Consider the following 25,036-nt stretch of genomic DNA (forward strand, 5'->3'; position numbering starts at 1 on the left):
TGCTAATGGGAGAGAGGTAATAGTCAACAGTCTAAGGGCTAAAAGTTTCCAGAATACAAAGAGAAATCTGTCATCAGACTAAAGGAACATGTTTAGTCCTTTTAGAATAAAATTAATTAAAAACACACCCACATTTAGACATACCCTAGTGAAACAGCAGAATATGAAAAAAAAAATCTTTAAAACTGTAAGCCTCAAAGACATATTATCTACAAGGGAGTGACATTTAGATTGACAATTAACTTCTCATTCATTACAAGAGATACCAGGAACAATGTAAAATATTTTTGAAATGTTGAGGCAAACACAATTCATTTTAAACAGCATTTAAAATATTTTAGGTATAAAATAGTTGATTAATCATAGTTTATGTTCAATGAATTGTATTTTCCTCTCTATAGTATACAAAAAAAGTCTAATCCACACCCATAGTCTTATTCAAAATATTTCTTTGAGGAGTCTACTTTGCTTAAGAAGTTAGTGTCTAGGATGCTATGTGTTTTAATCAAACTAAGCATGTCCATCTCATAAATTAATATATGTGCCACTAAGTTATTTTCTTTAAAATACACCTTCACATGAGGGATTTCACATATAGCAAACTATCACTATAAACCACGCGGGGTCCAGGTTGGTTAAACCAGGCTGCTTCCCTCTTCTTCGTCTAGGTTCCAAGGTCTTTTCCTCCTACTATGTATCCGAGATACTTCTGGAAGTTGGGTGGATGAAGACACACTAGAACACTGCAACAGTGACACTGTTTGTGGGATAGGTAAGTGCCAAAGAATCCAATCCAGGAGTAAAGGATAGCAGCTGAACTATACTTCTGTTCAATGCAGACAGTTGCTTGGTTCCTTTTTAGGGAAATTAAAATAGAAGTCTTATTCTGGCTTCAAAAGCAGGACAGCAGACCTCTCTGACCACCTGTCTGGGCACTGCCTAGATTCTGAACTCAGTGCCTGCCCTCAAGCACAGCAAATCAGGAGTCACTTTACATAAGAAAGGGAGTGGGTCTTAGAATTCTTGAGCCCCTGGAGGTCTGGTCAACCCTAGGATCTAAGAAAATTCTGACTGACTCACAGGTGAAACAGCACTGGAAAAAGGTATAAAGTAAAACCAGTGCTGCATTTTTGCATGCAAACTGATGTTGACATCAGTTTGTGGCCTGGGATTATAAACAGGAGTCCCTGAAACTGCAATCTGAAGTCTCACCCACAGGGCAGATGCACTGCCCAGAACCTGTCCCGATTGTGACTCCAAATCACTATTAATGAGGGACTTCTTAGTGCTGTTCAAGGCTGGATGTAGGCTGGCCCAATTGGTGATGCATATACACGCTGTTATTTCTCTCTATTGTTTCTATTTCTTTTCTTTTAATGCTTGCATATTGAAATTAAGTCAAATAATCTTCCATAAAAAACTGAAACTGTTCATGTGTGTAATGAGTGGTTTCTTTGGCTAATGAGTCCTTCAAACCTAAAACAAAAGTAAAACTTTTGGCAAAACATTCATTCTGCTCAATTATGCTGTATTATTATCTATGACAAAAAAACATTTTTAACCTGTACGTCCTTAAAATGGAAAGAATGCTGCCAATAGCCAACGGCTGGCTGGTGCAAAGAATGGCATTTTCTAGGCTAAAGAACAAAAGCATTTCAACTTCACTCACCATGGAAAGGTTTTCTTCTGTTTTTTCTTGGTGTGAAATAGAAGGTGTATCAACAGTTTTGGAATCATCACAAATGCACTGTTTATGTCTTCTTGCCCGGACGTCAGGAATTTTTACTTTAAAACATAAAATCAGAAAATATATTAAGAATGTGCAAAAATTTTGCCTAATTTTATCAATTGTAATGGTGACAGGAATAGGAAGGATAAATTAAGTCTATAATTACCATGATACCTTAATGTTGATTAGCACCTCATTATTTATCATCAATTGACTCATTTTAGCAAATCTACTGAATACTTATCACCTGCTGGATATCCAACTCTTTCCATGAATCATCTTATTTAATCTTCATATGAGCCCTGAGGGGTAGGTAGTTAATTACATCTATTTTACAGAAGAGGAACATGAAGCTTTGAGGGATTCAAGAAGTTGCCTGATGTGTCACACAGCTAGTACCGAAACCAGATCTGACTTCAAGTCCATGCTCTACTATGACCGTAATTCACTGTCTCTATAAAGTTCTCTCCAAACCTTTTCCCGTTCTGGATTCCCTTTCTCCACATATGGGTACCCTATATCCCTCATTCTGTTGGGTTACCTGTCCAAGGAAAGGTATATACAAGGAGCAACAGAAAAGCGGGAACAGATCTAGCACTTTATAACAGAGTGCTCAATAGCTCCACCTATGGCTGTGAAGAGAGAAAGAGACATGCCTGGGGCTATAAGAAAAGTCTCACACCCTGTGGGCTTAGCACATGGGAGCAGACAAAGAAATGAGGATCTGTGTGTCAGTCTCCTGACTTTGACCTACATGTGGTCTAGCGCACCAGTGCAATAGGCACGATGACTATCCTTGCCTGTCATCAATCCTATCAGTTGGTAAGGAGAGTGGCAGGCCAGGGGAAAAGCACATCACAGGGCTTCTCTTCCCAATAATCTCCCTCACAGACAGCATGGATAAGCTCCTGGCTTTCTTCTTCCATGAGTCAAGGCTCATGCCTGAAGGAAAAGGAAGATCAATTCCCTCTCCTCAATGCTTCTAAAATTGTTTTTAACTGCCTGTTTTCTGGTTTATCTCTCCACAAGCCTGGAAGCTCCTCTTGGGCTGATCTGTATAGCATGTGCTCAACAATGTATGTTTTCTAAGTCAGTGCTCACTAAATGCTTCTTTAAAAAAACACAAACACACCCGTCACCTCACATTGTTACCTTGTGTGTTTGTGTGTGTGTTGGTGAGAACATTTAAAAGTTACTTTCTTGGCAAACTAAGTATACAATTTATTATTAAAAACTGTAATCATCATTTTATACATTAGACCCGCAGAACCAATTCATCTTTTAAGCGAAAGTTTGTACTCTTTGATCAACATTTCTCCATCTCCTCCACCACTTCCTCCCCCACCACTCCCTCCCCCAAGCCCTTGGCAACCACCACTCAACCATCTATCTGGTTCTTTAAGCTTGACTTTTTAAAGTTCCACATATAAGTGACACCACAAAGAGTTTGCCTTTCTGTATCTTTCTATGCTTATTTCATTTAACATGACATTCTCCAGGTTCACCTATGTTGCTACAAATGGCAGGACTAAATGCTTATTTCTTATAGATAACTCATTATATTATTTAAGTGCAAAATACTGCTAAAAATGGTTCATAAAAATTTCCCTGACTATATATTTCCTTGAAATATTCTTTCCACTATAATATATATTACACATACACTCACACACATATATAAGTATAGTATATTTGCTTAACAAATTCATATTCTAGCATTATATTAGTCTTGAAAAGTTGGCATGGGTCCAACTTTTGCATGAATCATTATAAATTCTGAAGTAATGGAATCTTAGTCGCAAAGACTTTAGTATAACGTCATCCTTTTCCAGCCCCACTATAAAGTAAACCAATTTGCATAGTTTCAGTAACAGCTCTATCTCAGACCCAGTGTTATGAGAGATGAATGTTTGTTTAATGAATGTGTTTTGTTTCAACATATAATTCTAATACAATAGAACCATATAATCTATAAATTAAACCAAGTTTTGAAATGCTGTTTCCAAAAATAAATTATGCTTTTCAAGAGTTTAATAAACAGACAAAAAATTATCCTTAGTTATGAAACAATTTCCACAAATCTGAGGAATTTGTTTTTCTAAGCAGAGGTATGCTGCTGCTACTGCTGCTGCTAAGTCGCTTCAGTCGTGTCCGACTCTGTGCGACCCCATAGATGGCAGCCCACCAGGCTCCCCTGTCCCTGGGATTCTCCAGGCAAGAACACTGGAGTGGGTTGCCATTTCCTTCTCCAATAAGCAGAGGTATACATCTGTATAAAATAGCAAGAAACATTGCTATGCATACCAATGACGACAGCGTCACTCCCATCTCTATTGTCAGTCTCAATCGCACCATAAGACTTCAGCAGCTCTTTCATGTTTTCATCATCTGCTTCATCCAAAGCAGTCTTCTGCTTTTCATCCTTTTGATTAGGGTTTGCTCCATGTTGTAGTAGAATCTCAGCTGCCTAGAAGGCATTTTTCCAAAGTTATCTCTATAGACACCTAAAATCAATCATTTCTGCTTTCATTATAGGATAACACTATCAAATATTAAAAGTTATCCAAAAATTGCTCAAACTCTGACCAAGAAAATTTTGATTAAACTTGATATGACACTTGTAAACTGATTCACTGTTTGGCCTGATCTGTCTTCACAGGACAATCAAATACAGTGATACGAAAGTACCAGACACGCTGCTCTCATTGTCTAAGAGCAGACTTAGACAATTGATGCGCAAAAGGATTTACTCCGTTTCTTTGACACAGCCTTTTGCCCTCCCCTAAGCTGCTGGAAGACAGGGTACAGAAGGGAGCGAGGATCATTTCAGGACTATATTATATTGTATTATATTATACTATACACTGTATTATAAACTGCCATTAGACAAAGTTGAATAAAGTTTTACTTGAACTATAACACTTCAGATATGTTACTTGTTTAGGAGTTTTTATAAGTTAGCTTGGGAACCTAATGTCCATTCTAATACTCTCTATGCAAATATGTTTCCTAAATAGATGACTTGTATTCACAGAATCTTAACAAGATAAAAGAAACAGAAATAATCTACTCCAACCCCATCTTTTACAGAGGAGAAAACTGACATCAAAGATAAATGTTGTGACATTCTGGGGGCAAAACTTTCTAATATAAATAATGCTTTCCTGAATAACTCAAACTTGTGTATTAGAATTAAATTAGTAATTCATCAAAGTTAAAGACTGTCATTTATTAGTTGATAGTAAAAGTCAATTTAGTAAAAAACAGTCAATGATTCCATCTGCACAATACAAGCAACTCAAATCACTGAAAAACCTTTTGATCAGGAAAAGATGGTCAGTATTTTGTTAAAGATATGTTATGTTCTAGTAGCTTTTCTCTTTCCATTTGTGTTCAGGTATGGAGAAGCATAAAAATTTAGAAGCAAATGCACCAGTAGAAATTATGACAGTTCCTTATTTGTTCTATAAGCCTAGAATTAGCCCAGCATGAAGGAAAATATATTTGTTTTAAGGTCAAGCATACAAAACTTACTCCTTTCTATGTTCTTGGGCAAGTTACTCACCATTTGAATCTCATCACCCATGAGGCTTAAATGTGAACCCATGTATAAAGTATTTGGCACATGGTGGGGCTTAAGGGAAAACAGTCCCCTAATCAGCTGTGTGTAAGCCCCAGCAACAGTTCTGCCAGTCCTCCCTGCAGCATTTTGCCTAACTTTACATAGTTTCCTTACACAGATTTATAGAACAGCCAAAGTGAGGAAGTTCCCCCTTTAAATCACTGGAGAGGTCTCTCTATGCAGATACATTCTGTCTGGTGTCTTGTCCTCAGAATTATAGCTGTTGGAGCCTTTTAAACTCCGAATTCTGTCTTCTCAGCTCTCTGAGATCGTAAGGCTATTTGTTTTCCTCCTCCCTACACTGCTGCCTGGAAACTCCCTCTAGCCCATAAGGTGGGGCAATCCACAGGGCTCATCTCATTTGCTTCTGTTCTCTCCTGCATGTTGTCTAATATCTCAAAACTGTTATTTTACATATTTTGCTCACTTTTCTAGCTTTTAAGGTGGGAGGGGATATCTTATCCCTGCTATTCTATCTTGTACAAAAGTGAGTGTCCATTCCCATTCATATTTTAGCTTTAAAAAAAAAATCTTTTCCTCTTGTTATCCTTTTCCTTATCTTTAAATACTCCACAGTTTATAAGGTAGAATACAAAACCACCTTGGAAGATAAAACAGAAACTAAGATTTTTTTTTTTTAAATATGCAAGTTGAAAAAGAAAATAAGATGATGAACTCAACTTTGTATATAGTCATGCAAGAGAGAAAATCACAGGATATTATAGAATTGATACTTATTGGTTCTACAATTGGGCTTCCCAGGTGGCACAAGTGGTAAAGAATTTGCCTGCAATGTAGGAGACCTGGGACGGGAAGACCCCCTGGAGAAGGAAATGGCAACCCACTCCAGTACTCTTGTCTGGAGAATCCCACGGACAGAGGAGCAGGACAGGCTACAGTCCATAGGGTCACAAAGAGTTGGACACGACTGAAATGACTTAGCACACACACAGGTCTACAATACCATAGATTTATATATCTTGCTCCCTTACTTATCTTTCTAGATTATCTATCAATGTCCTACCTCAAAAAAAAAGAAAATAGGGACAAAAGGGAGGAAGTGAATCAGAAATAAGAAAAACAAATGACAAACTGTTACATGGAGGCAAAGTTAATGAAGATATAAGGAAAGATGCTGGCCAATATATGTGTTAAAGTAATTAAAATATGATTAAAAACACTACCTCCATTTTAAATAGAATATTTCGCTTTAAAGTGAAGGCAATAGAGATATGAAAGGTTAATCCAAAAGCAAACTTTATCTGTATCACCACCTAGGTATCAAGAACATCAGTGATTCTCTAGAATAAGCAATAATAGCACACTACGGTCCATGGGCCAAATTCTGTCTGCTGCCTGATTTTGTAAATGAAGCTTTAGTGGCGTACAGTCAAAACCCACTCATTTACAAACTGTCTAGGGTTGCTTTTATAACAGAACAGCAGATGAGTGATTGCAATAGAGGCTGTGTGGCCCAGAAAACCCAAACTACTGATTATCTAGCCCTTTGCAGGAAATATTTACCAACCCTTGCTCTAGAGCAGAGCTGTCCAACAGAGGTCTTTGTGATGATGGAAATGTTCTAATCTGCATTGTCTAATACGGGAGCCACTTGCCACATGTAGCTACTGAGCACTTCAAATGTGGCTAATGCAACTGAAGAACTGAATTTTTAAATTTAATTGATTTTAGATAATTTAAATTTAAATAGTCATTATGTGGTTAGTGGCTATAGTACAGGGCAGTGCAGCTCTAGATCAAACTCCTTATTTCAAGGGTAAAGTTATCTTTATCTTTTTCAAGCAGCAGAGCTAGGCCTAGAATTCAAGTTCTCCAACTTGTTGCTAAAACAAGTTCCCTTTCTGCTATTTCCTGTGGTTAATTTTCAGTTCTTGACATTTATCTTTACAGAAGACCCTCAACGTCTGAGTAATCATCTTCTCTGCCCCTTGAAGTTACCAAATTGCTATGAGAGAAGCTAGAGTCTTCAAAATAGGAAAATTCTCACTTATGAAGTGAAAGTCACTCAGTCGTGTCCGAATCTTTGCAACCCCAAGGAATGTAGCTTGGCAGGCTCCTCTGTCCGTGGAATTCTCCAGGCCAGAATACTGGCCAGAAAAATATACTACAAATTGATAACAGAGTCAAAATGTAAAGATGTAGGATTGCCTAAAAAGAAAGTGAAAGTTACTCAGTTATGCCCGATTCTTTGTGACCCCATAGACTATACAGTCCATGGAATTCTCCAGGCCAGAATACTGGAGTGGGTAGCTGTTCCCTTCTCCAGGGGATCTTCCCAACCCAGGGATCGAAACCAGGTCTCCTGCATTGCAAGTGGATTCTTTATCAGCTGAGCCACAAAGGAAGCCCAAGAATACTTGAGTGGGGAGCCTATACCTTCTCCAGGGGATCTTCCTGACCTAGGAAATTGAACCAGGGTCTCCTGCATTGCTGGCAGATTCCTTACCAACTGAGCTGTCAGGGAAGCCCAGGATTTCCTGAAGTCATTATATTAAAATAATATTGTAGAAATGCTTAAAGCACCCATGAAGAAAAACTGATAAGGGATAAACTAAAAGGTAAAACTGTTAACCTAAAAAAAGAAAAATCAGGATTTTAATGTCATGTCTGACTCTTGCTACCCCGTGGACTGTAGCCCGCCAGACTTCTCTGTCCACAGGATTCTCCAGGCAAGAATGCTGGAGTGGGTTGCCATTTCCTTCTCCAGGGGATCTTCCCAACCCAGGAACTGAACCTGGGTTTCCTGCATTGCAGGCAGATTCTCTACTGACTGAGCTACAATTAGAAAGAGTTAAATTTATTATATAAAAATTTAAAGTGTGATGTTGACTCTTTTGAAGATTTAATGTAGATTATAATGAACTAGCAGTATTAAAAATATAAGACTTGTCTTTAAATTAGCTTATCTAAATTACTTTGGAATATGGTGTTTTTAGTTGGATACTGTAAAGCCAAAGCCAAGAAGAACTACATGATCACTATATTCTTATTTAGATATTACCAAACTTTTTCTGGAAAGAGTCACATAGTAATTATTTTGTGTGTGTGTGCTGTGGTGTCTCCGGCATAACTACTCAGCTCTACTGATAGAGCACAAAAGCAGTCACAGACAACACATCAACAGATGAGCATGACTGTGTTCCAGTAAAGCTTTATCCATGGGCACTAAAATGTGAATTCCATGAAATTGTCATGAAATATTCTGTCTTCCCCCACCTAGTCATTTAAGAATATAAAAATTACTCTCAGCTATCAGCTATTCCAAAACAGGCAAAAGGCCAGAATTGCCCTGGGAGCTGTTTGCCAGCCCTTGCTCTAGACGAGAAATGTGTTTTACACAGTGATATGGATTAACAATTCTGAAAATGCATTACATTTATATGAGAGTTGGACAAATAAGTAAATAAATTGTGGATAAAATAACCAGGTTTATCATTGTCAGAAAAAGAAGTTGTAAAGAAACAAGATAGATAAAAGCTAGAATGAACTCTGTGAAGCTGGATTAGAGTATTTTAATATATACAGATAGATTAAGTCAGAGATATAGATATGAGTATACATGTATTAGTATACTCACATATTTTCCTGTCTTTACCCTCTGAAAGGCCAAGAAAGAGTGACAAACTGACAGCAATAAGCATAAAAAAAGAAAAATCAGGATTTTAATATAAGTGTATTAATACAGGACTTAGGGCCAAAACTGTGGCACCTTTCAAAATTTTTGAAAAAAAGAACTTCCCTGAGACCATGATGCAAAAAGTTAACTGTGAGATAAAGGATGTGCTGTCATACTATTTTGCCAGAAAAGCTAGGCCAAGAAAACATACTTTATTATAGTGTCTCTGCTGAACCAGAAATCAATCAGTATGTATTTCAGTTAGAAACTAAATACAATACTACTTAGAGGAGTTAACACAGCAGGCCTAAGACTGATCTCTAGAGAGGCCGCTTATGTGGCTGGCCTGTAGCTGGCATGTGAGAACTGGGCTGGCAGTCAGTGTCCAGTGCTGATATAAACCTGTCCCTAATTGCTGTGACTCTCTGTGCTTAAACTGTCTACACACACAATGTGGTGTATGCTTCTGGGAGTCTGGAATCTTGGTAAGTGCTAGGTAGAGGGTGCCCACATGACCAGCCCTCAATATAAATCGTGAGCATTCAATTTCTAATCAGCTTTCCTGGACAAAAACTTCATACTTATGTCACTACACTTTCACTGCTGAGGGAAAAGCAAACCGTATGTGGCCTCTCGTGAAGAAGAGTACATAGTAGAGCCTGCACACAGATACCTCCAGACTCTACCTTTTCCTCTGATAATCCAACTATGTATCCTCACTATATTGCTAGAATAAATCTTATCCATGAATACCATATGCTGAGCTCTGTAACACCTTCTAACAAATTTCCAGGTATAGGGGTGATGTTGGGGGGCGGTTCCTTATATACTATATTGCATATATGCAATATTCTATATTGCATTTTTCAGGATAGTCTAAAATCCTAATTTTCCTACTGTGAATTTTTTGCCCTTATTTAAGTGCTTTCACTTTAAATGACCTTTTCCCTGTACAAATAACCAGCAGGTTCATCACTTCAGTGACTCTTCCTGTTTGTTTTCTTCCACTGCACGATCACATAACTTCAAGATTTTGTCAATTCCTTTTTAATGTAAACATCTTTAAGGTCAAATAGCTTCTTTGATCAAAAGAAGCCTCCCTGGACATTAGGCTACCCATCTGGTATTATTCTTAATTATTAGTTTATACCTTTTCTCTCTGCAAATCACAAATTCAATATTTTTCTTTCACATGACTATATTCAGGCTGAAAACAGTGGAGATATATTTTCACAAAATTAAATAAAAACTGCTGCTGCTGCTGCTGCTAAGTCACCTCAGTCGTGTCCGACTCTGTGCGACCCCATAGACGGCAGCCCACCAGGCTCCCCCATCCCTGGGATTCTCCAGGCAAGAACACTGGAGTGGGTTGCCATTTCCTTCTCCAATGCATGAAAATGAAAAGTGAAAGTGAAGTCGCTCAGTCGTGTCCAACTCTTAGCGACCCCGTGGACTGCAGCCTACCAGGATCTTCCATCTGTGGGATTTTCCAGGCAAGAGTACTGGAGTGGGGTGCCATTGCCTTCTCCAAAACTACCAGACTATTAAAAAATACCTAGAGACAGATAAAGTGGTATCAGTGAGAGATCCAAAATATTTTTTTACATGAATCTTGGTTTTATACTGTTGTTGTTGCTGGTAATTTATTCCTGAAATCTACACTATCTACAGACAAATTTTCTCCTAAGGTTTGTCAAAAAAAAAAGATAAGTTTAAAAATCTGAAGAATTTTAACATCTAGATTTGAAATTTAGTGTTACTCTAATAATTAACCTAGTAATTTTCCCATTATTTTCACCATAGTTGTTTATAAAAAAATGAGAAAAAAAATACAACAACCCCCAAAGAAACAAGCAACTTAAGCTTTTACCCATTTCTTTGAAACTTCAAACTCACTAAGAAATTTTTGAGTTTAAAACTTGTCTTGTTATCACATATATCATCACTATATATACTCTTTTATGTACAACAGCAAATCATTTCAGACAATTAAAATTAGAATGTATTACATTGATAGGCTGTGTTTACTCTCAGCCATTTCATTTTATTCTGATTTACATGAATTACACAATGAAGAGACAATGGAAACAGGATTCATTAGGAAATATATTGCTTTTCTAAACTATATGTAATATCATATACACTTGTACCTCTAAGCAGTTTTAAAAATTCTTTGTCTTAAGGAATCACTTTAATTAGCAATTTAAAATACCTTCACTGTCTTCATTCACTTTTTAAAGAAAAAGAAATAGGAACCTAATATGATGAACTATACCTTTAAATGGTTGTTTGCAACAGCATCATGTAAGGGTAGAATTCCATCTACATTTTCACAATTAACATTAGCACTAGCTTTTAACAACTCTACAATTACATCACTCCATCCGTTACTAGCTGCCTTATGAAGTGGTGTCCAACCTAAAAAAGGAAAAAAGAGAAAACAAAAGAAGCTACTTACAAATCAATACTCAAGTAGTATCCTCATTATTAAGTTTATTTGCACTAATGGAATGAATATATATATTGATTCAAATGTATATACTAAGTACTGGACAGGAAATAATATTGAACACGGGCTACTTTAACATCCTCTGAGCCCACAGCTGCCCTTGGACATGGCCCTGTCCACCAGAAGGCCCAGGACCCAGATCCTCCCATCGTGCACACACACTAGTCCCTGGAGCCCAGTTCTACCCACCAATGGGTGGGGACCAGCCCCAGAAACCCCTGGGCCTAAGCCCTGTCTATCAGCAAGTCTGCTCTAGCCTTGGGAATAGCCTCAGCCGCTGGCAGGTGGATGCCAACCCCTGGACAATTACAGCTCCACAGCCTGCCATGACAGAAGTCAGTCTACCAACAAGCAGACCAGCACCAGCCCTAGGACCAGCTGGGCCTGAGTTCTTGCTCAGCAGTAGGCCAACATAAACTTTAGGTCCACTGAACCCCACAGCCACCTGTAATAAGAACTGGTCCCACTCATCAGCAGTCCAGCACGAGCTCTAGAACCTGTGGGCCCTGCCTCCAGTCCCTAAGACCTGGCTCTGCTCACCAGTGGGCTGGCAGTAGTCCCAAGAACTAGCTTCATCCCCTGGAAGGCAGGAAAGAGCCCTGGGGTCTCCTATATCCAGACTCTGCCCATCAGTAAACAAGCATTAGTCCTGGGGTGCAACAGCCAACTGCCTTGTAACAGCTCCACCAACCAGGCCAGCAGCCTCCACACAAAGCAGGGCAACCAACCCAACTGGGGACAAGCAAGCCTACCAGACCACCCACAGCAGTCAGACTGACGCAAACAAAGGACACATGTAGCCCACATCGTGGGGACCCCTAGAATATACAGCTCTGCTAATCAGAGGGAAGTGAGCTCCTAGAAGCATAAGACATTTCCTATAAAAGGCTACTTCTCCAAGGTTGGGAAATGTAACAAACCTATCAGATACATAGAAATAAAACTAGTTAGTTAGGCAAAATGAGGCAACAGAGTTTAAAAGAAAGAAACAAGATAAAACCCCAGGAGAAGAACTAAGTGAAGTTGAGATAGGAAATCTATCTAAGAAAGAGTTCAAGGTAATGACTATAAGGACAGTCAAAGAACTTGGGAAAAGAATGGATAAACAGAGAAATTAGAAGTTTTTTAACAAAGAGTTAGAAAACAAAGACCAACCAACCAGAGACGAAGAATACAATAACTGAAATGACAAATACACTAACAGGAATTAACAATACACTAAATGATATATAAGAACGTATCAGCAAGCTGAATGACACAGCAGTGGAATTCAAAAAGTAAGGACAGTTTAACAGCTCTCTGGAACAATATCAAGTGTGCCAATATTTTCATTACAGGAGTCCCAGATGAAGAGAGAGAAAGGGACTGAAAACATATTTGAAAACATAAGAGCTGAAAGGTCCCCTAACCTGGGAAAAGAAAGAGATATCCAGGCCCAGGAAACAAGATAAAGACAGTCCCAAACAGGATCAACTTAAAGAGGACCACATTAAGACACATTGTGATTTAAATGGAAAAATTTAAAGACAGAGAATATAAAAAGCAGCAAGAGAAAAGCAACAAATAACATACTAGGGAACTTCCATAAGACTTTTGGCTAACTTTACAACAGAACTCTGCAGGTCAGAAGGCAGTGGTACCATATATTTAAAGTGATGAAAGGGAAAAATGTACAACCAAAAATATTGTACCCAGCAAGGCTTTTATCAAATATGATGAAGATATCAAAAGCTGTATAGACAAGGAAGAGCTAAAAGAGCTCAGTACCACCAAACCAGCTTTATGAGAAACGTGAAAGGGACTCCTCTAAGCAAAAAAAAAAAAAAGGCCACAACTAGAAACATGAATATTATTATGAAAGGAAAAAGTTAATTGGTAAAGGCAAATATACTCAACTGGGTACAAAATTATTAGGAAGTTTAAAAGACAAAAGAAATAAAATCATCTATAACCAAAATAAGTAGTTAAGGAATACACAAAACAGATGAAAAATATGATACTAAAAACAGATACTGAAAACTCCTTACACTACTGGAGGAGTAGAGAGTAAATATGCAGGGTTGTTAAAATGCGTTTGAAACTAAGAGATCAGAAGCAAGTTAAAAAAATCATATTTTATATATATATATATATATATACATACACACACACACACTCTCATGGTAACCATGAATGAAAATAGATATGCAAAATATCTGTATCTATCTATAATAGATATCTATAATAGATATGCAAAAAAGAAAATGGAAACTAAACACAACATTAAAGATAATCATAAAATAACAAGAAAATAAAAGAAAAAAATGAATAAAAAAAGAATTACAAAAACAACTCCCAAACCCTGAACACAATGGAAATAAGAACATCAGTTCAGTTCAGTTCAGTTCAGTCGCTCAGTAGTGTCCGACTCTTCGCGACCCCATGAATTGCCAGGCCTCCCTGTCCATCACCAACTCCCGGAGTTCACTCACACTCACGTCCATTGAGTCAGTGATGCCATCCAGCCATCTCATCCTCTGTCCTCCCCTTCTCCTCCTGCCCCCAATCCCTCCCAGCATCAGAGTCTTTTCCAATGAGTCAACTCTTTGCATGAGGTGGCCAAAGTACTGGAGTTTCAGCTTTAGCATCATTCCTTCCAAAGAAATCCCAGGGCTGATCTCCTTTAGAATTGACTGGTTGGATCTCCTTGCAGTCCAAGGGACTCTCATACATATCAACAATTACTTTAAAAGTTCATGGACTAAATGTTCCAATCAAAAAACGAAGAGTGACTGAATGGATACAAGAACAAGACCCATATATATGTATATATATATATATACTGCCTACAAGAGACTCACTTCAGATCTAAAGACACACACAGATTGAAAGGCAGGGGATGGAAAAAGGTATTCCATGCAAATGGAAACAAAAGCAACCTGGAGTAGCAATATCAGATAAAATACTTTAAAACAAAAATTGTTATAAGAAACAAATAAGCACAACACATAATGACCAAGGAATAAATCCAAAAAGAAGGTATAACAATTTTAAATATATCTGTATCCAATACAGGATCACCTAAATATATAAAGCAAATATTAACAGACATAAAGGGGAAAATCAACAGTAACACAATAACAGTAGGGGATTTTGACACCCCACTTTCATCAATGGACAGATCATCCAGAAAGAAAACCAATAAGGAAAACTCATAAATGACACATCATACTAGATGGACTTAAACTGATATATATAGAACATTCCATCCCAAAGCAGCAGAATACACATTCTTTTCAAGAATGTGCACATGGGACATTCTCCAGGATAGGTCACATGCTAGGCAACTAAACAAGTATCGGTAAATCTAAGAACATAGTAATCATATTGAGTGTCTTTTCATTCTTACTGAAATCACTGAGACTAGAAATCAACCACAAGAATAAAACTGAAAAAACACAAACATATGGAGGCTAAACAATATACTGCTCAACAACCAATGGATCACTGAAGAAATCAAAGAAAAAAACAACAAACACCTAGAGACATATGAAAATGAGGACAAAATGATCCAAAATCTTTGGGATGCAGCAATAGCAAGTTCTAAACTTCTACAGAAGAAAAATCTCAAATAACAACCTAAACTTATCCCTAAAGGAACAAGAGGAAGAAGAACAAAAAATGTGAAAGGAGAAGGAAAGAAATCATAAAGTTCAGAGCAAAAATAAATTAAATAGAGGCTAAATAAATAGGAAAAAAATCAGTGAAACTAAGAGCTGATTCTTTGAAAAGATAAAATTGAAAACACTGTGGCCACATATACCAAGAAAAAAAGAGAAAAGGCCCAAATAAAATAAAATATAAATTAAAATGTTACAATTAACAGCACAGAAATCATAACAGATTACTACAAACAACTACATGCCAATAAAAAGGACAACCTTCAAGAAAAGGAAAAATCCCTAGAAATATACAATCTCCTAAGACCTAACCAGGAAGAAATACAAAATATAAACAGATCAATTACCAGTAATTAAATTGAGTCAGTAATTAAAACTCCCAACAAAGTCCAGATGGCTTCACAGATGAATTCTACCAAACATTTAGGGAAGAATTAACACCTGTCCTTCTCAAGTTATTCCCAAAAACTGCAGAGGAAGAAACACTTCCAAATTCATTGTGCACACCCAGCATCTCCTGGACACCAAAATCAGAAAAAGATATCACACACACAAAAGAAAATTGAAGGTCAATATCACTGATGAACATAGGTGCAAAAATCAACAAAATTTTAGCAAATCGAATCCAACAATACATTAAAACTATCATACACCATGATCAAGTGGGATTATCCTAGGAATGCAAGGATTTTTAAATGTCTGCAAATTGATTAATGTGACATACCACATTAACAAAATGAAGAATAAAAATCATATGATCACATAGATGCAGAAAAAGCTTCTGATAAAATTAAACATCCATTTATGATCAACTCTCCAAAAAGTGGGCATAGGCGGAACATATCTTAATAAAATGATTAATGCCATATATGACAAACTACAGCTAACATCATACTCAACAGTGAAAAGCTAAAAGCAGTTCCTCTAAGATTAGGAACAAGACAAGGATGCCCAATCTCACATTTATTCAACCTATTATTAGAAGGCCTAGCCACAGCAATGAGAGAAGAAAAAGAAATAAAAGGAATCCAAAGGAAGGAATCCAAACTGCAAAGGAAGAAGTAAAGCTGGCACTCTTTGCAGATGACATGATACTATACATAGAAAGATCCTAAAGATACCACCAAAAAACTACTAGGGCTTATCAATAAATTCAGTTAAGCTGCAGGATACAAGATTAATATACAGAAATCTGTTGCATTTCTACACACTAACAACAAATGATCAGAAAGGAAAATTAAGGAACTTTCTCATCTTCAGCTGCATCAAAAAGAATAAATACCTTGGAATAAACCTACCTAAGGAGGTAAAAAACCTATACTCAGGAAATTATAATAGTGATGAAAAAAACTGAAGATGATACAAACAGTTGAAAAGATAAGATACACTGTATTAGAAAAATAATTAATAGTTAAAATGACCATACTATCCATGGTGATCTAAGATTCAATGTAAGTTCTATCAAAATACCAATGGAATTTTTCACAGGGATAGAATAATTTTAAAACTTGTATGGTAGCACAAAAGATCTTAACTAGGCAAAATAAACTTGAGAAACAAGAACAGACTGGAGGAATCACATTCCCTGACTTCAGATTATACTGCAAAGCTACAGTAATCAAAACAGTCTCATATGGGCAGAAAAAGAGACACAGAGATCAATGAAACTGAACAGACAGCCCAGAAATAAATCCACACACTTATATCAGTTAATCTATGACAAAGGAGGCAAGAATAAACAATGGAGAGAAGACAGTTTCTTCAATAGTGGTACCGGGAAAAACTGAACAGCTATATGTTTTAAAAAATGAAATCAGAATAGTTCTCACACTATATATAAACATAAACTCAAAATGAACCAAAGAACCAAATGTATGACTGGAAGCCATAAAACTCATAGAAGAAAACATAGACAAAATGTTTTTTGAGTAAATTATAGCAACATTGTTTTGGATCTGTCTCCTAAGACAAAGGAAACAAAATAAAAAAATAAACAAATGGAATCTAGTTGAACTTTAAAGCCTTTTCACAGCAAAGGAAACCATTAACAAAAAAGAAAATCTACTGAATGGCAGAAAATACCTGCAAATGATATGACTGGTAAGGAGTTAATATCCAAAATAGATAAATAGCTTATACAACTCAACACCAAAAAACAAACAGGCCAATCAAAAAGTGGGCAAAAGACCTGCACAGACATTTTTCCAAAGAAGATATGCAGATGGACAACAGGCACATGAAAAGATGCTCAACACTGATAATCATCAAAACAATGCAAATCAAAGCCACAACGAGATATTACCCCACTTTGGTCAGAATGATTATCATCAAAAAGAACACAAACAGTGTTCACAAAAAGAATAACCACAGATAACAATGTTGGTGAGGATACGTAAAAAAGAGAGCCCTTACACACTGTTGGTGGGCGTGTGAATTGGTGCAGCCACTGAAGAAAAATAGTATGGAGGTTTCTTAAAAAACAGAACTCCACATGATTCAGCAATTCCTGAAAATATATACCCAAATACTGCTGGGTATATATCTGAAGAAAACAAAAACACTAATTCAAAAAGATACATGCACCCCAATGTTCACAGCAACATTATCTACAATAAGCAAACGAGTACTGCTGCTGCTACTGCTGCTAAGTCGCTTCAGTCGTGTCCAACTCTGTGTGACCCCATAGACGGCAGCCCACCAGGCTCCCCCGTCCCTGGGGTTCTCCAGGCAAGAACACTGGAGTGGGTACTCAGCCATAAAAAGAATGAAATTTTGCCTTCTGCAAAAACATGGATGAACCTGGAGGGTATCATGGTTAGTGAAGTAAATCAGACAGAGAAGGATAAATACTCTATGTTATCATTTATATGTAGAATCTAAAAAATACAAGAAACAAGTAAATACAACAAAACAAAAACAGATTCATGGATATAGACTATAAACTAGTGGTTACCAGTGGGGAGAGGGATGAAGAGAAGAGCAAGATAGGGTAAGGAATTAAAAGGTATAAACTACTATATATAAAATAAATAAGCTCAAGGATATATTGTACAGTACAGGGAATATAGTCAATATTTTATAATAACTAAGTGGAATATAGTCTATCAATTTTGAATCACTATGTTGTACACTTGAAACTAATATATTATAAATCAAGTATATCTCAATAAAAACATAATCTTCATTTTTTTAAACAAATTAATCTCATCAAAAATATTTATTGATACAAGTGACAAAAGACTAACAGAACACAAGCTATCATGGGACCAAGTAAGTACTAATCAAGTCAAATGGTTTCAAGTCAGATGAGTAAGATCATCTGACCTTGCTATTTATATCTTGTATTGTCACATTTGTCTTTAAAAAGACATGTGAACAATCAGTCTGAGTTTTTTCCCTCTGGAATTTCTTACACAAGTTTTTTTGTGTGTGTGTGCTTGAGAAAAATGTTAGAAGATCAACTTAAAAATGGAGCTTTAAGATAAAAACAAGACCTGGAAGAAAAAAAGGAATATTATCAAGAAATAAGAAAAGAAGGGACAGGGAAAGAATAAAATTTGGCATTCCCTATAAAGTTAGGTAATGATATTAAAGTCTCCAAGGAAAATGCCTAAAGCTTCTTTACTGAAAAATGAATGAAAATAAATGAATGCTCCCAAAGGTATATTAAAAGCTGTTTCAATGGATATTTTGGCAATTGGTGGGAACTGAGATAAACCATAAAATATTATAAAAAGAATTTTCAAAGTGAGCTTCTATATAACAGTCAGGATCAAAATGGGGGAGGGTGGGTGAAATGTATATATCAGTGAGTTCAAATTATAAAGACATTTACAATTTAAAAATCCAAACCTGCATTATCTTTTAGATTCACGTCTGCTCCAGATTCTATCAGAGCTTTCACCAGAGACAAATGTCCTCTTCTGGCAGCCAAATGAAGCCGGCTTTCCCCTGTGGCATTCCTCTTATCGATCCCAGATGTTTTCATTTCTGTAAATTTGCCAAGCAAAACTGAGTTTTCTGCCAAGTGCTGATTTTAATGAAGGATCTTAGAAAACACAAAGCAACTTCCTAAAAACATCCTAAAAAGGATGCACTACACAGAAAGTGAAAGTCGTTCCGTCATGTCCGACTGTTTGCAACCCATGGACTGTAACCCACCAGGCTCCTCTGTCCATGGAATTCTCCAGGCCAGAATACTGGAGTAGGGTGCCATTCCCTTCTCCAGGGGATCTCTCCAACCGAGGCATCGAATCCAGGTCTCCTGCACTGCACGCGGATTCTTTACCATTTGAGCCACCAGGGAAGTCCCACACAGAAACATACGTCAATTAATATTATAATTGCTGTTGCTATTTTAAAACACAATTTGTAAAGAAATGGTAGAGCATCTGAGCACATTAATTCATTCTAGCTGTTGTTCACTCTATCCTAAGCTTGACTGAAGTAAATAAGACTTGCTTCATTTCTATACTCGTTTCACTCAGTAGTCCATAATCCACTTTCCACATTTATTCTCATATCTCAACAAGTGTGTTTCTGATGACAAAAGATGTCAAGAACCAAACTATGGCCTATTGAGCATTTCATTTTTCTTTCACAGAAAACTCAGTACAATATTATTATCTAAATATTTTTATTTCTTTTCCTTACATCAAAAGTTAGAAATACTAAAAATAATGAATTTTTTCCCTAAACTATGCTAAAATGATATACTAGAAGATATTTTTGTAATATTATATAAAGAAAATAGAAGACACTATCTCTTGAGTGGCCTGCAGCCTAGGGGAATGAGAGACATGTAAAAAATTACATTAAAATCTGATTAAGTGCTACCAGAGTAGCATATAACTAGTAGAAACATACTAGTTTCTTGTGGTTCTGGAGACTAGAAATCCAACACCAAGGTGTCAGCAGAGCTGTACTTTCTCTGGAAGTTGTAAGGAAGAATCCTTCCTTGCTTCCTCCAACTTAGCTTCTTTGGCTTTTGGCCACATTGTTCTTTTGTCTGGCTCTTCACATTATCTTCTCTTTCCTTGTGTATCTCAAAGCTGACTCCATTTTTCTTTTATAAGGATACTTGTTAGATTTGGGTCCTATTTGGAAAATCCAGTACAATTTCCTCATCTCAAGGTCCTTAACTATATCTGCAAAGATTCTTCTTCTAAATAAGGTAATATTCACTCTTTTTTATATATATTAAATGCAACAGTATCACAGATTCCAGGGATTAGGATATGGACATAGGTTTTTTGGGGGGCCACTATTCAACCCACTATAGGAGGTATATATGCTGCTACTGCTGCTGCTAAGTCGCTTCAGTCATGTCCGACTCTGTGTGACCCCATAGACGGCAGCCCACCAGGCTCCCCCGTCCCTGGGACTCTCCAGGTAAGAACATTGGAGTGGGTTGCCATTTCCTTCTCCAATGCGTGAAACTGAAAAGTGAAAGTGAAGTCGCTCAGTCGTGTCTGACTCTTAGCGACCCCATGGACTGCAGCCTATCAGGCTCCTCCGTCCATGGGGTTTCCCAGGCAAGAGTACTGGAGTGGGGTGCCACTGCCTTCTCCAGAAGTATGTATAAGAAGTGCTTTAGTTTACATGAGAAGGAGACAATGGGGAAAAGTTCAAAAAGGATGCCTAGTATTCCTATCTCTAACTCTATCAACTTTTTCTTACTAATCAACTTCACAGGGCTTAACATTTGACCTGAGGTAGTCCAGCCTATGGTTCACCACAGAACCAGCTCCAAGAACTACCAAAGAATAGTCATTTATCCATATTGTCAAACACTGACAAAAAGAAACTAGTGGCTATGCTTCTTTAATTTCCCTTATGTTAAAAGGGCTCAGTGAAAGTTCTAAGGGATCGGACACAATCCAGATCTGCTGCCCCGACTCAACCTCCTTGCTGTCTCTACTGTTTACCTTATCTCCTCTAACATAACAAATAGACAAAAATATGACAATATATTGGAAGACTAAGAGATTCTCAAGTGGTGTATTATAGTAAAACCACCTAACAAATAGAGCCAAAATAATCTTATAATTTAGTGAATGACTAAAAAATAAACAGTAAATATGAAAGTATATATAATTCTTTGAAGGAGAGTGGATTGCTAGGAGTGGTCATGCAAAAACCTTGTCCCTATATAGTACAGGAATACAAACCTTGGCTGCAGGTAGCTCTGGAGACATTTTTTCTTTTTCTGAAATTCTGAATTTTTTTGTGTGATTGGATGTGAGTAGGCATATGAATTTCTGAATCTGGTTTTTTTTTTTTCTCTTTACAGTTTCTTATAGTGTTTTCATCTCCATTGACAAATTCCTCACCTGAAAAAAAAAAACATTTTTAAGTATCAGTGTTGTATTTCTCCTTACTGGTTATAGGACTAAGAAAGAGTCTATAATTGCTCCATGTTTCTGTTCCTTTCTAGACTGCTTTTTTATTTAAAGGAATGGAAGCCTTTAAAAATGTTTTCATGCAACAAATGTAAATTAGTTTCCTGGATACAATTTCAACAGTGAATCACTAAAATCAATGGAGCTAACATTTTCCTGCTATGAAAATGTTGTTAGGTTTCTTGACATCAAGTAGGTGCTATATTAAAAAGAAAGCTAAAAACTCATAGAAATACTGTTTTTTTAACTTGTCAATATTAATTTAGCACCTTCTTTCAAAGAAAATACCATTACTTAACTAATTAATAATATCTCTAAATTGTGATCCACATGTCCTCATTCTGATCAGTTTGGGCAGAGGTTAAGTGAAATTCAGTTGGAAATTTCTATGAAATAACTAAATCTATAGGAAATGTGTACAAATTGAACACTACTACTAATACCTGGTTTGTGAGAAATCTCCTTCTCTTCTCTTTGACTAAGTTGTGAGATGTTGGTCAATTCTTCACTGTCAGTAGAATGAAAACCTATATTTTGTACGGCTTTGCTCTCTTGTCTTTTTTCAACTTTAGTTGTTTCCATTACTTGAAAAGGAACACCGCTGGATGAAGGCCTATTTGAAGGACTTGTTTCTTGGCCTGTGTCAGTATAATTCCTTTTAGTGTCTCCTTCCTTATTCACCTTTTCCACAACATGTAGATCTGTTTGATTCATTAAAGGAGTTAGTATGCTAGGGCTATAATCCTGAGGATTCTTGATTAGCTTCTCATGACTGGTCAACTCTGAAACTTCATGTGTCAAGACTGTCCCTATACAAGCCAGAGGAGTATGTTCAGGATTGCCATGTGAGTGATCAAAAGAAGTTCCACATGAACATTGTTCATAATTTGAAACATGTTCAGAAACTATTATATTATCTGAATTAGAAAAACTAACAGCTTCCTGTTGTGGAAGTATGGTTAGGCTGTCTTCTTTTAACTCATTTTCCTGTGGAAAATGGTCTTGAGAAGGTAAAAATTGTTGAAAATCCATTTCTTCTCTATTTGTTTTATTCTCTGTATAAGTATCATGGTTTTTGCAACGTGAAGAACTTATCACCTTTTTAGATATTACAGTCTCCTCAGAAGCACAGGAATCACCATGATCATCATTATTAAAGTTTTCCTTTATAAAGGATGGGGAAAATTTTTCCCACTTGAGGCTCTCATCTTTTTGACTTGAGTTACTGTTTTCATGAGATTTATAAGGGCTAATGTGCTCCTGGTCTTGGAGAGTATGAGGCTGCTGATCTGTAGTAACAAGTAGTAACTTGGTTTTTTCATGTAGAGAAAGTCCTAAGAGAGAAACAGCTTCAGCTTGGTCAATGGATTCTACTTCCATACATTTTATTTCTTGACTGTCTGATAAATCCAGGCTTTGAACATGTGTCTCTCTGGGAATTGAACAAGTTTCAACATCATTACGTAAACCATTGTTCAGGCCTGATAGAGCTTGGCTAAAAGGTTTACGTGACTTTTCTGGAAGGTCATCAAGGATTTGGAGAGCTTGTTGCTGACGAGTAACTGATCTGCTTATTCTTCTAGAAGAAGAGACAGCCACTGTCTTTCTTGGACTGCTTTCTTGGCTTGTATCATCCACTTGAGTCCTTTTATGTTGTGTATTTCTTCTTCCTTTATCTTTAGACACACTTGTGCTGGGATCCTCAGCACTATGGAGATTGTCCTTTCTGAATCCTGTAGAGTGTATCTGGTTAAGAATTGATTGTTTCTGCTTGGATTTACCAATTCTCATGTTTGGGGAATCTTTTTGATAATGTTCATATATATCTGTATTTATAAATAAACTCTTCTTGCTTCCTTTATTGACTTCTACATGTTCTGGCTTCTGTCTGTTGGAATTTTCATCATAAACAAACCCACTGTGATTTTTAGAACTGAATTTTGGTTTCTATAGAAACAAAATACACAGTTTTAACTGTCAGCTGTAATTCTGCATTCAACTCATTCTGGATTGGAGAAAAAGAAAACTATTATTCCATTCAACCTTATAATTTGATCTAACCACAGGGCCTTATAATTTGATCTAACCACAGGGCCTGCTGGGATATATACAACCTGATATATATTTCAGAAAAAATAGACTAAAAGCAGGAAGACAAATGTAATAGATTCAAACTCCATGTATGTGCTAATTGTTATCTTTTCCTGTACATTTTAATTTGTACTTGCCAGTATTTTAGCACAATCAATCTTATTACTAAACATAATAAAAAATTTTAATCAAGCTAATCCATATAGGCTTTTAAAACAATCAGATAATTCCTTCACAAGGAATCTTTGTAACTATGCTTTAAAACCACTCTCCTCTCCCATTTGTTATAGAGACAGAATTAAGTTTCTTCTTCTGGTATCTGTTAGCATCATAGGTAGGGTAGTGGAAGAAGGGATTTAAAAACAAAAAGACAGATATGCAACCAAGTAGGCGTGTGCGGAAAGATTACTGTGGGCTGACAAGACTGAGACAGGGCCAGGGCTTCCTCTCACACATCACAACCTAAAGCATCAGATGGGAAATAACTGCCCACCACATAAAGTTTAACGGGCTGGATTAGCACCTTTGACTCTCATACTGTGCTCAGGCCAGAGGGAAGTCAACATGGCTGATAAACCTCATGGCTTTATAAAGAGGAGAAAGGAAGTAGGAATGGTTACCAATACATTAGTGTGCCCACATACACTACATTTACTCAACTGCTTCCCAAACTAACAGCCCAGAACCTTCTGAGTCTCATGTAATTATTCCAAAGTGTCTAAAAAGCAAAGGCGAAGTCACTGTTCCTGATGAATGCTTCAGCGGTCTTTCTTTCCCCTCCGATGAGCAATAAAATAACCCGCAGGTGTGCTCTATAAACACGTTCACTGCTGAACAGAGAGCTACCTTGTGAGGGTGTGCATCCTCTCCATCTGAGGGGTCAAGGCTATTCTTCTGAGCTGTAAACAAAAAGAGAAAATCAAAGAAAACAGCCTCCAGAGGTCAGACTCTAGGCTTCTAAAACCACAAGGCCTTTGCCATGAGCAAACCAAGTGGAAAAAATAAAATTATGGAAACACATTTTATTAAAATTGGCACATATAAAATTACATAATTCATGATTTCCATATTTATTATAAAACAAATACTATCTTGAGAGAGCTGAAAACACTTCTGTAGGAAAAGCAAAACAGACCCAACAACATAATGCTGAAGATGGGCACTGAACTCGGTATTTTTATATTCCCCACAGTTATACTCAGATATGCAAGTGTACAAGCTTTTATAAGGCAAAAATTCTTTCATAATGAATTGTATCATTATCACTTCCTAATACATCTGCTTACTAAAGTTGAAGGATACATGATTAACATACAGAAATCCACTGCTTTTCTATACACTAATAGGGAACTATCAGAAAGAGAAAGCAAGGGAATTAAAAAAAAAAC

The 25,036-nt window shown here is 36.8% G+C and overlaps 1 protein-coding gene across 2 annotated transcripts in view; it reads right to left on the minus strand.

Moving 5' to 3' along the window:
• Positions 1 to 25,036, minus strand: part of ANKRD31 (ankyrin repeat domain 31) — a 134,898-nt gene that overhangs the window by 41,355 nt on the left and 68,507 nt on the right. For both annotated transcript variants that reach the window (XM_070796849.1, XM_070796848.1), the window contains exons 15-21: positions 24,495 to 24,547; positions 22,001 to 23,504; positions 21,327 to 21,488; positions 19,009 to 19,146; positions 11,264 to 11,406; positions 4,034 to 4,196; positions 1,670 to 1,785 (exon numbers count right to left, since the gene is read on the minus strand). In XM_070796849.1, coding sequence (XP_070652950.1) covers positions 1,670 to 1,785; positions 4,034 to 4,196; positions 11,264 to 11,406; positions 19,009 to 19,146; positions 21,327 to 21,488; positions 22,001 to 23,504; positions 24,495 to 24,547 — 2,279 coding nt within the window. The remainder of the gene's footprint in view (positions 1 to 1,669; positions 1,786 to 4,033; positions 4,197 to 11,263; positions 11,407 to 19,008; positions 19,147 to 21,326; positions 21,489 to 22,000; positions 23,505 to 24,494; positions 24,548 to 25,036) is intronic.

Source organism: Bos indicus, chromosome 10 (genome assembly GCF_029378745.1).
Source record: "Bos indicus isolate NIAB-ARS_2022 breed Sahiwal x Tharparkar chromosome 10, NIAB-ARS_B.indTharparkar_mat_pri_1.0, whole genome shotgun sequence".
NCBI lineage: Eukaryota > Metazoa > Chordata > Mammalia > Artiodactyla > Bovidae > Bos > Bos indicus.